The sequence below is a fragment of the Pecten maximus genome, chromosome 1 (genome assembly GCF_902652985.1).
Source record: "Pecten maximus chromosome 1, xPecMax1.1, whole genome shotgun sequence".
Taxonomy (NCBI): domain Eukaryota; kingdom Metazoa; phylum Mollusca; class Bivalvia; order Pectinida; family Pectinidae; genus Pecten; species Pecten maximus.
In genome coordinates, this window is record NC_047015.1 from 41,291,042 (window position 1) to 41,304,256 (window position 13,215).

Here is a 13,215-nt window from a genome sequence, read left to right on the forward strand (position 1 = left end):
GATGTATGGGTCTCTGGGAAAATGTCCAGAGTTGTGTACACATACATTTAATATTCTACATTTCCAACAGATTTATGTGAATCCTTTACAATAGTGTGGCAGTTATATGGTAATGAACTCATTCGGTATGCAACATGTAATGTAAACGTGTTCATCAGACTGTATCTATATATATATATATATAAACGTATGACATCACCAATCCGTGCGTGATCTCAATCCCAGAAATCTCACAGTAAATAATCTCGTCGTCTCGCTTGAGCTGACATGTACAGTGACCAGTCAGATGGACATGTCGAATTTTATACATTATACATGTACAATAAAACCCTTATTTAGAGATAAAACACCCGTGTTAAGATACCATACACCTTTTTTGATAAACAACTTTTAAATGTTGGTTGAGCCTTGTTAAGAGACTACGGGTCTTAAGAGATATTAAGAGAGGTATTAAGAGATCAGATTTATTAAACAATGACCGCACGTTTACAGTTGGAGAGACCATCTGTATCAAAAGACACATCTTTATAAATTGATAATTTAAATCCCTCATTGCATCTGGTTTTGTGTGAACTGGGTCGTGTTTGAGAGACCATATTTGTTAGGAGACAACTTCTAATAAGCCCTTCACAGAGGTTAATTTTCATGTCAACTAAACCTTGTTTTAGAGATCAATTGTGTTTAACAGAACCTGTAAAACAGGACCACTTAATTGGCCCCTCAAAATTGTTGTTTATTTAGTGTGTAAGTCAGACAATTGATCCAGTCCACCACAGGAGCTGCCTTAATTATAGTAACACCGACTTTACTTTGGTAGATTAAGGATGATTCGACCTTGAATTAACATTTAGTTAAGGAGTTAAACAGCAACACAAACTAATACCGAACAATACTTTATTTGTTGGCACAAAGATGCGGAAGTTTTCCTTTGGTTTCACAAATCCTAAACTACAACTGAAATGAAATTCAAGTTCGTCCCAATATCCTATGATTTATATATAAGTGATATTTAACAAGAATGAGCTTGGGAACAAAGTTATCACATAAACAGAGTAAAACTCATTCACACCATTGTTATCACTCAGACAAACCATTGTTATCACTCGGAAAAAAACTATTGTTATCACTCAAACTATTGTTATCACTCAGACAAACCATTGTTATCACTCAGACAAACCATTGTTATCACTCAGACAAACTATTGTTATCACTCAGACAAACCATTGTTATCACTCAGACAAACCATTGTTATCACTCAGACAAACCATTGTTATCACTCAGAAAAAAACTATTGTTATCACTCAAACTATTGTTTCACTCAGTCAAACCATTGTCATCATTCAGACAAACTATTGTTATCATTCAGACAAACTATTGTTATCACTCAGACAAACTAGTGTTATTACTCAGACAAACTATTGTTATTCCACAATCTATTGCTATTACTCCGACAAACCATTGTTATTACTCATACAAACTATTGTTATCACTCAGACAAACTAGTGTTATCACTCAGAAAAACTATTGTTATCACTCAGTCAAACTATTGTTATCACTCAGACAAACCATTGTTATCAACTTATCACTCAGTCAAACTATTGTTATCACTCAGACAAACTAGTGTTATCATTCAGACAAACTATTGTTATCACTCAGACAAACTAGTGTTATCACTCAGTCAAACTATTGTTATCACTCAGACAAACTATTGTTATCATTCAGACAAACCATTGTTATCACTCAGTCAAACTATTGTTATCATTCAGACAAACTATTGTTGTCATTCAGACAAACCATTGTTATCACTCAGACAGACCATTGTTATCACTCAGACAAACCACTGTTATAATTCGGAAAATACCTTTCCTTTCTTGCAGGTACACTTTTACCTTTACTCAGAAATAATTCCAATCACTTCAACAAATTATCAGTCAATTTAATATACATTTTGTCGCCATTATGTCATTTCATTGTTACAATTTGTCACTCGTAGATAATGTCGTTACTGAAGCGAGATGTCACCATACATTTTTTCTGTAACTCTGAAAGTGTCGTTTCTGAGACGATTTGTACATAATACTAGTAAGAATTGTTATCATCACTCAAACACAATATCGTTACTAGTACGAATTGTCCCCGTTCGGACACGGTGTTGTTATTGTGACGAATTGTCCCCGTCACTCGGACACATTGTGACGAATTGTCCCCGTCACTCGGACACGGTGTCATTATTGGAACGATTTGCACCTTTCACTCTGACACAAGGTCGTTACTGGATCGAGTTGTCTCCATCACTCTGACACAAGGTCGTTACTGAGACGAATTGCTCTCGTCATTCGGACAGAGTATCGTTTCTGGGACGAGAACGTGGGACGAGTTCTTCTTGTCGCTTGGACACCATATGCATCATATCTTGAACGAATGCATCCCTCATTCGAACACAGCATCATTATTGGGATAAGCTGTTCCCGTCACTCGGGCGCTACATCGGTAACAGATCAAGTTGTTCCGTCAATCGGACAAACTACTAATATCCTGACTCATATCGGATATTTTCCGCATGTGGATATTTTCTCGGTAAGTTGTGGATTGTTCACTTCCGGAGTCCGTTGTGTCGGTATTACAACCTTCCCCATTACCCGACTCTGTTCCGTAGCACGAGTCTGTCGGTGACAGAGAGCGGACCAAAAGGTTCACCTTCCGGTTCCGGCCCGGGGATGGATTTACGGCTGGACTGGTATCATGGAATTGAGAATAGTCAAACTCGAGAGATCCAGATGCCTTCCATTCAGCCATCATTGGTTTGAACTTCCGGTCCCAAAGAAAGTCACTTGGAAGATATGATGTGCGTGTCTGGACCATCATTCCTGTCGACTCGATAGTCCCTTGTAAGAACACAATCACTTCAAAATTAGTTCTCCTTAAGTCATCCTCGTCGTTGTTCCAGAACGGACTCGTTGGAGTTATACTGTGTCGCAAAGTTACAGGCCAACGCAGAGAAATTCTAGGGTTAGTCTTTTGTGCAGAGAAGTCGAGATCGTACCGGAAGTGAGACACAAATTCATCGTCATTTGTCACTCTATCACGAACGCAAACTGCATGTGCATGTGTATCAATCATGTCGGATCGCTGAAGGTCACCAACCCTTATAGACAAAAACATATCATTGTTTTCTTCTGATATACAAACATTTCTACTGAACAAAATAGTGTTTGCTCGCTTCTTTGGTTTCTGGACCTTAGCTATGACCATTCCGGTAAGAAGAGCCTGCAGTAAAGCCCCAATTATGGACTGTACCAATACCGAGAATACAGCGGCTGGACATTCGTCATTTACATACCTCGTTCCGTAGCCGATGGTAGTCTGGGTTTCCATAGAAAACATCAACATATTGATAAAGTCTGGAGTATTTTCTACACAAGCTATCCATTTCTCGGTCTCCTTGATCCGCTCGAAATCTCCATGTACGGACGATATAGCATAGAACACAGCCGCAAAGAACAGCCAACTCAACAAGATCGCCAGTGAAAATATTGGTAGTAAAAATCGCCATGGAGTGTCCACTAGAGTCGTGAAAATGTCGTTTAGAAATTTTAGTTTTTTTCCGGTAACGGTCCTAGATTCTACATTACAAGCTCCCGATTTTTCCACCAATCTCGGGAGAAACGCGTGGTCTGCCTGAAGGGTCGTGGGGTCCGGGGCGAACCGTACTTTGAAACGTTTCTCCGAGACACGTGGTGGAATATCACTCTCCATAGTGCCCATTTTGACCACGACTGGCTCGTCCATTTCCTCGCTGTAGGATACTCTCCCGATTCCTGTTTGTCACTACGCTTATTATTCTCAAATGTTTCCCACAAGATGGATAGTTCGCCTCAGGCGCTCCGCTTTTTATCAGACTCGAAAGCAAATACAGGTGAAAACAGTATGCACGCCCCACATACGAGACGGTCGCTATTGTTTTATACAGACTGACAGGTGAATGCTGTATTTATCTCTCTCTCTTTATAGTAAGCAGTCCGTGTAATTATGTACGAGGGTCCGGGCCGTGACGCGTCATTTGACGATATTTACGTTACAGGTCGTACCGGAAACGTCATACACAGCCGAAAAGACCGAGTTGTCATTTATTAACGACAGCAAAAGTGATGTTGTTTGACTAAAGCGTTCCCTAGCGATAGATGTCTTTGCTTGGCTAAAGCGTCTCCTACCAATACTGATGTTGACTAAAGCGTTCCCTAGCGACAGTGATGTTATTCGACTTAAGCGTTCCATAGCGACAGATATTTTTGTTTGACTAAAATGTTCCCTACCAACAGTGATGTTGTTTGACTAAAGCGTTTCCAGCGACAAATATTTTGTTTGAATAAAACGTTCCCTACCAACAGTGATGTAGTTTGACTCAAGCGTTCTCTAGCGACAGTTATGTAACTTGTTCAAAGCGTTCCTTAGCGACAGATGTTTTGTTTGACTAAAGCGTTCCTTAGCGACAGATGTTTTATATAACTAAAGCGTTCCCTAGCGACAGATGTTTTATATAACTAAAGCGTTCCCTAGCGACAGGTGTTTTATATGACTAAAGCGTTCCCTAGCGACATGTTTTGTTTGATTAAAGCGTTCCTTAGCGACAAATGTTTTATATGACTAAAGCGTTCCTTAGCGACAGATGTTTTATATGACTAAAGCGTTCCCTAGCGACAGATGTTTTGTTTGACTAAAGCGTTCCTTAGCGACAAATGTTTTATATGACTAAAGCGTTCCTTAGCGACAGATGTTTTATATGACTAAAGCGTTCCTTAGCGACAGATGTTTTATATGACTAAAGCGTTCCCTAGCGACAGATGTTTTATATGACTAAAGCGTTCCTTAGCGACAGATGTTTTATATGACTAAAGCGTTCCTTAGCGACAGATGTTTTATATGACTAAAGCGTTCCTTAGCGACAAATGTTTTATATGACTAAAGCGTTCCTTAGCGACAAATGTTTTATGACTAAAGCGTTCCTTAGCGACAAATGTTTTATGACTAAAGCGTTCCTTAGCGACAGATGTTTTATATGACTAAAGCGTTCCTTAGCGACAGATGTTTTATATGACTAAAGCGTTCCTTAGCGACAGATGTTTTATATGCATAAAGCGTTCCCTTGCGACAAATATTTTGTTTGACTAAAGAGTTTCCTGATCATGTATCAACCAAATAGCAATGGTCAGTATGTCATAGTACATGGTTACCGTGTGCAGCCTCAGTACAGTTGGGGAGGCGGTATTGTGGGATATGAGAGTGGGCACCGAACCGGCAGGGAGTCCAACAAGGCAGAAAAATTACTTATATCGTTTTCTAAACATATATATTTTACTAAAATGATGTGCACTGGTTGAGGGAATGTTTCGGCGACTTAACGGTCTAAAATGTTTAGTGCAATTCCCTGCTGAATGTGCAAACAATCGTGACAATTCGCCATGCATGCGATCATTTTCTTCAAATATATCTGTATAACATGTTTGTAGTATAGGATTTCCGCATCTTAGGAAGTAATGTGGCACTTGGACCTTGGCGCTAAGCACGATATACAAGAGTAGGTGGTGAAGTGAATACTTTTAGCTACGTTAATTTTCATTGGCAGCATTTTATATATGGTTATCTGGCCTTGTTACAATGGTGTTGTTGTGAGACGGATTTATCACTGTTTTTCTTTCGTTTCTAACCAAGGTAAAATGCATGTTATTTTAACATGATGACATTTAAAAGAAATCAAATTGACGAAGGTGTTATACTTTTATATGTTATAAGATATGCGTGTTAGCTCAAGAATTGATGCCTTTCACCAACGCCGTTCGAAACGGAAAACACCAGATCTAGAACTAAGGTGAATGCTGGCAACCCTGACGTCACTTCCTCTTCCGACAAGCCCTGTAATAAAACACTGGCTTTCCTAATGTAATTTCCTCCGGAAACAGGATGGCTGCTGTGCCGTCATGTCGTTTATCTAAAGTTTACTTTGTGTAAGCGAGGCGATGTGTATCGATAGTTATAACAGAGTACAAGCAATGATCCAGTGAAGTGTCGTGATAAAGGGTTTTGTACGTAATACTCGAAGCTCTGGTGTACTTGGGTACCCCCAAAACAAGATAATATAAGTGTGTGATAAAGTGTTCTCCTGCAATACAAAAAGGATAACCGGACCTATATCGTCACGTTCATTATCTCCTTAGTACCTTAACACCAATGATGAAATAAAGAACTTTGAAACACAAATATGTTCCACTCCGTTATGACAGAAATAAAGCCTAAATCTGTACATGGGCCAAACCAAGCTTTAAGTGTAATAATCTTAAAATCATTAGTAACTGAGAAATGGACTTAAACCCAAAATGTAACCAAAGTGTAAGATACAGCCCATTGTAAAAAAACACAATGTGATCCGGCCATTTTAAAGCAGGGACATCAAACACAAAACACCTTTCTAGCAAAAATTAGCTTTATTAAGAAATCCTGCACAATCTCAGATCAGCTCTCGAATTCTCTTGATACTTTCTCTCGTTTCTCATTCGCACCTTCCAATAACCATGCAAACACGATCTAATAAATATAAAGACAAATTTAAAGTTAAAATCTCAACGCATCACAAATTTGTCCAGATATGTATAGATGGCAGACAAAAGGGGTTATGCATATGCATAGATGTATATGTACATATGTTTATTGATAGCCCAGGCTAATGAATATGCATAGTCGCCTATATACAAATGATTTATGATTGCCAATGTTTACAGAGTTTTACTGTAATTACACTTATCATACAAGTATCACAAGATTCCCCATCGTAGATTGGCCAAGCATTCTCTGTGGTATCACAATGATCGGTTTCTACGAGAACACCTTAGCTGGGATAAAGCTGATTAATTCTGTAAACCTATTTTACGATAATATTTGTGTTATCACAGCGTGTCACGAACAACCCGACAAGGAACAAGCTTAGCACAGAAAATATAGCTAGTAAGAATGCAAGAGTTACTCCCCCTCCCATTCATGTTTTATTTCGTGGACGGATGAAGCAAGCACGATTAGATAAATAATAAATAACGCCTTTTTAAATGTGTAGAAAGTGTGACTTTTTATAAATTTGTGTCTGCGTTTCCTAAATACATGTATAGTCACTTTTAAAATAAATGATTCTTGAGAAATGAAAGTTTGCAATGTCTCCTTAAAAAATAGACATATATTTTGAATATATGGAACTTGAATGTAACATGCAAATAACACTAGATTCTTGTTAAATTCACCCTAACACATAAAAAGAACTGTTCATAGAATTTCAGAGGAAACATAAAATGAATCGTAATTTGTAGCCAGTGGCTATCTTTAAACATAAAAAGTATATAATTTAATTTGTCCAACACAAGTCTGTAGGAGTTGTGCCCCTTTCCATTGGGTCTAAGTAGTAACTGATGACTATATAAAAAAATTCCACCTTAAATAGCACACATTGTATTTCTGGGAAGATTGGTTTGTGTTTAAGATCTTATTTTGATAATTGGTTGTTGATTAATGGGTATTGTTAATAGGTATCAATTCTATAGTACATATATGTATGTCTATTTGTATACCTACACATTTACAGCTATTTACACTAAATTATTTAATAAAAATAAAGTTGCAATGACATGATTTTTTTTCAAATACATGTACATTGTATAATGGTCTCAATAAAGTACAAAACTCAGAACTAAATACAAATTGTTGGGAAATCCTTGACTTTTGTTTGCACCCAAGATCATTTGTACCTGCAGTTGCTTTTTCAAACCTTCCCTGCTTCTTATATTTTACTCAAAACTTTGACATGTATTATCAATAAAACATCCACAATTTCAAAATTTCAATTAGTCTCCCGGAAAGACAGTTGAACTATTTAGATTTAATTGAGTATTACTTTTTCAAAAAGTTGTATAAATGACATTTTATATCCGTTAAGACCCTCATAATTTAAGGGCCAGAGATGACTTGTACATATATGTATTTCTTTGGATCTTGCGACAAATTAAAACTGGTGTTTATATCCATAGAAATATATAACACACATATAGATTATCTCTAACTGACAGTCAGTCTACTTCATATTTCTAAAAAATAAAAATTCAACACACATGAAAAACTATAAAATAGGAAACAATGTTATCAATATCTGCTTTAGCTAATTGTCTCAAAGGGAGATAATCAATGCATTAAAGGGAGATAATTGAGTTAATCCAGAGATTCAAAAATATTTGCATAAATTTTAAGATTCATCTACAATCAATGTATTGCCATGTAAAATATTGTTCATCTCAGAAGTAAACTTTCTGTGTTATTTGATCAAAATATAGTATTGCTCAGCTTTCAAACATGTGCACACAGTAAAATATATATAACCTATTCATTAAAAGTTTTATGTATCTGACAAAGTGGAATTATGGTCAATTTAAAACAAGAATAGGCTGTTGCATATTTTTTTTTTCTTATAAAATTTGAGCTTAAAACAAATGAATACCAAAGAAATTCTACTGGACACTGCCTCTATATTTGATTAGTATCTTTGGGTCTTTTTAGCATATATTTTAAAACAGTTACCTTTTTATTTTTTTTAAAGTTAACTATATATTTTTCTATACAGTTGGTACTATTTTATGCATTTTTGTTACAAGCACAGTGTCATTGGTCTTAGCATCTTCAAAGTTCTTGTCTGACTATATCCTCAGAATTTGGCAGAAATTGTCAGGTAGGTCAGTGAAACATGTTAAGGTAGCTATTTGGGTACAGTCATAAAACTTAGGTTACACAAATATGGCAGAGCTTTATACAACCTGCTAACAGAAAGACTCAAGGTACAAAGATGGTGGACATGTGATTTCTCCATAACATGGGTAAAAGGGGGCAGATCACATCAAATGTCAATACAGCTACCTGACCTCTCACAAATCATTCATGACAATTAAATATGGGAGTGTTTCAAACTGTCAAACATGGCAGAAAGTCAAATAAACTTTCAAGGAATAATGTTTGTCACCATAAATATTCCAGATTACTCTGTAGAGTCTTCTATATATCAAACTTGCTTGTAGTTCTTGTGAGCACATATTTAAACAAACCTGGATTCTTTCCGGTTTTGTTTTACTTTTCTACCACTCTCTCTCATCAATCATTCATGTAAAATAGATATTCTCATAAATAAAACAGAACCCAGATACCTCATGTATAAATATCAAAATCTGATTTTCTGTGCATTAATTTTGTTTGTATCATAATCAAAACAAGAAGTGACTTGACAACTTCACAGTGACTGTTGTCAAATGTGACACAGATATCTCAAGTCACCTGAAGTCACCATTTTATGCCTGCAAAAAACTATCATATATATATCCACAAACAAGTCCCTACTCACATCTAGCCCCTTCTCCATTTTTCAGAATCATTTATTCTAAAATAGTTAAGCTAAAAGTGTTTCACAAATAAGCCCTCCCCAAACTTTTATACTAAACTTTGACACTTGGGAGGGGGCTTATTTGAGGATAAATACGGTACGGTACCTTTACATGAGAGGAGGGGACTTATTTGTAGATATAAATACAGTAAATATTGTTCCACTTATACATGTTTAAATAAGAATACATCACCCAGACATGCATACACACAGATATACACTTGTAAATGTACAGAGAAGTCAAATCATGTGTGATTGAGATTCACATAAAGACACACATGAGTAGATAAACTGTCTGTGTTAGTACAGACTTGCCCAGGATGGTCTCCTCCTTAGGGTTGGTTGCCACACATAGCCTTCTGATCAAGTGGAAGATTGGGATTTCATCAAATGAAAATGATCTTGGTCATCTGAAAGCACACAAAATTATATTTCCTTTACAGATAGGTCAATAACATAGCAGGTGTATAAGGTTCTTCTGTATTGATTGTATCTGTCAATATTATAATGCTGAAAATAGAAAAATACTAATCTTTCAATGTTTGCTGAATAATGTGATAAAAAACCTAAATTACTAATTTTTTACCAATATCTGATGGTGTTATGATCAGTTTTTACACAAATTACATATATGTATCATTTCATATCTTCATCAATCAAGATATCAGATATGAAAAATTCATATGACATTATACTTCTGAAACAATTTTTTGTAAAATGTTATAATAATTATGTATTTTTAGAAAGAATGAGAGGTAGCTAAGGCAACAACACATAGAATCCCTACTATGCTACAGATTAATAATGATGATCCAATAGAGATTACCATGGATATAAAAGATCAGACTGACATCACCATGGTAACCCTGCATCCTCATTGGGCTACCTTTTCAGTAGGTGACACATCATCACAGATAACTCTAGGCCTTCAGCCAATTAAACTTAGTATAAGCCACATGCTTTGGAAATTTCTTTACAAAAAATCAATGTCACTGATATACCAGTTCCTGTTTTCTTCAGGTGAAGCTGCACATCTAGCACTGTTACCATGGTAACACAAGCTGGTAATGAGGGATAACTGTCCATGCAAGGCAAACAACTCATATTTGTCCTGATAAAAAGTTTTATTATCTTATATGAATTGCCCTTGATGTGTTAGAATTTAGATGTATATGACCTTAATACATGAATGTAGCTTTCATGTACATGTATTTGTGACTTGCCTATACAATATATTGTATGTATGTGATGTATATGTGAATTAATTTATATAGTTGATCTCAAGAGTAGCCATGACTTATGTATATATAGATCCTGACCTACAGGAGCATGAGACCTGCAGGTATATGTGTATGTGTGACATACAGTTATGCATGACCTACACGTATATGTGACCTACATGTATATATGACCTTGGTGATCTTATGTGACCTACATGTATGTATGACCTTGGTGATCTTATGTGACCTACATGTATGTATGACCTTGGATATCTTATGTGACCTACATGTATGTATGACCTTGGTGATCTTATGTGACCTACATGTATGTATGACCTTGGTGATCTTCATGTATGTGTTTTACTTGAACATGTACATGTGACTTTCAGATACAGGTGACCTACATGCATGTGTAACTTACATTTATGTGTGGCCTTCAGATACAGTTGACCTTTATACATCTGTGTGACAGACACAGGCGACTGGTATAAGTACCATAGAACTACCTTTCCAGTATATGTACAACCCTTCCCATAAGAACCCTAGTATATGTACCAGAGTTGTAATAACCCTAGTATTGTACCTAGTAATGTTGTATGATGTACCACAGTTGTAATAACCCTAGTTTTGTTGTGTGATGTACCACAGTTGTAATAACCCTAGTTTTGTTGTGTGATATACCAGATTTGTAATAACCCTAGAATTGTTGTATGATGTACCAGAGTTGTAATAACCCTAGTATTGATGTATGACATACCAGAGTTGTAATAACCCTAGTAATGTTGTATGATATACCAGAGTTGTAATAACCCTAGTAATGTTGTATGATGTACCAGAGTTGTAATAACCCTATTAATGTTGTATGATGTACCAGAGTTGTAATAACCCTAGTATTGATGTATGACATACCAGAGTTGTAATAACCCTAGTAATGTTGTATGATATACCAGAGTTGTAATAACCCTAGTAATGTTGTATGATGTACCAGAGTTGTAATAACCCTATTAATGTTGTATGATGTACCAGAGTTGTAATAACCCTAGTATTGTTGTATGATGTACCACAGTTGTAATAACCCTAGTATTGTTGTATGATGTACCAGAGTTGTAATACCCCTAGAATTGTTGTATGATGTACGAGAGTTGTAATAACCCTAGTATTGTTGTATGATGTACCAGAGTTGTAATAACCCTAGTATTGTTGTATTATGTACCAGAGTTGTAATAACCCTAGAATTGTTGTATGATGTACCAGAGTTGTAATAATCCTAGAATTGTTGTATGATGTACCAGAGTTGTAATAACCCTAGAATTGTTGTGTGATGTACCAGAGTTGTAATAACCCTAGAATTGTTGTATGATGTACCAGAGTTGTAATAACCCTAGAATTGTTGTATGATGTACCAGAGTTGTAATAACCCTAGAATTGTTGTATGATGTACCAGAGTTGTAATAACCCTATTAATGTTGTATGATGTACCAGATTTGTAATAACCCTAGAATTGTTGTATGATGTACGAGTTTTCTAATAACACTAGTATTGCTGTAATATGTACCAGATTTGTAATAACACTAGTATTGCTGTAATATGTACCAGAATTGATGTTCAGTTCTTCATATCCAATCGCGGTAAAAACACAGAAGAAATATTTTCTGTCTCTGCCTGAAGATGAGGTGCTGACACTAGAGATGATGTATAACGTGGGGAATGAATATTTCACATGGACTCAATACAAACTTACTGCTCTTCTTTTATCATGGAGATCCTGTTAAAGCTTGGATGATGTTGAAATTAAAAAAAATATTACCAATTCCAGACTGAATTTGCAGTTTAGAAATTATAAGGTTGGTTTAGTTCATTAGGACTATTACTGTTATATATTGTACAGTACATGTCTATTTATTCATCAGTATGATGACATTCATAAAATAGATTATGAATTATACAGATGTCACAGCATGATGTTGCACACACTGAAATGTTGTAGGAGAAAGAGACATCACAAGTTGAGTTAATATGGATCTAACAAAATATTGTCTTCACAAATATTTACAAAATAATTTTAGTTTTGCGACAGACAGAATCTTTAATTTACTTTCAATTCATATGAATGTATAAAAAAAGGTAATGTTTTAAGTTGCCAGTACAGGTCAGTAGCAAATTAATCTGCATACCCATGCAATATACTTATTCCTATAAAATTTAAGCTGATATCACAAAATCATTGGTGTGAAAAAGAACACAGACAAAATTATCTATGCTATTAAACAATATTTCTTGAATAAAGCTTTCCACTTTAAAATACCAGGTATGGTTTTACATAAGATGACAATATCTAGCCTTGGAATTACATAAAGGTCATTTTATAGTGCTATCCCATTGAAATGCCGCATACTAGAAGAACACTATACATTATGTATATTATTACAGAGGGTTAACCTGAAATGACCTCAAGCGTATACAGAGATACCAGAATAAAAAAGATTGAAATATATTAAGCACATGTATTATAAAGAGTTTATGGATTCAGATTGGTCT

At 35.6% G+C, this 13,215-nt stretch overlaps 2 protein-coding genes across 6 annotated transcripts in view; both read right to left on the reverse strand.

Moving 5' to 3' along the window:
• Positions 1 to 877: 877 nt before the first annotated feature.
• On the reverse strand, positions 878 to 4,071 carry LOC117333985 (ATP-sensitive inward rectifier potassium channel 12-like). Its single transcript, XM_033893409.1, has one exon. The coding sequence runs from the start codon at positions 3,787 to 3,789 to the stop codon at positions 2,512 to 2,514; it is 1,278 nt and encodes a 425-aa protein (XP_033749300.1). The 5' UTR covers positions 3,790 to 4,071; the 3' UTR covers positions 878 to 2,511.
• Positions 4,072 to 6,460: 2,389 nt separating this feature from the next.
• LOC117333956 (G protein-activated inward rectifier potassium channel 3-like) overlaps positions 6,461 to 13,215 on the reverse strand; it is a 68,186-nt gene continuing 61,431 nt past the window's right edge. For all 5 annotated transcript variants that reach the window (XM_033893380.1, XM_033893394.1, XM_033893377.1 and 2 more), the window contains exon 3: positions 6,461 to 9,867. The gene's annotated coding sequence lies outside the window, so the exon portion shown is untranslated. The remainder of the gene's footprint in view (positions 9,868 to 13,215) is intronic.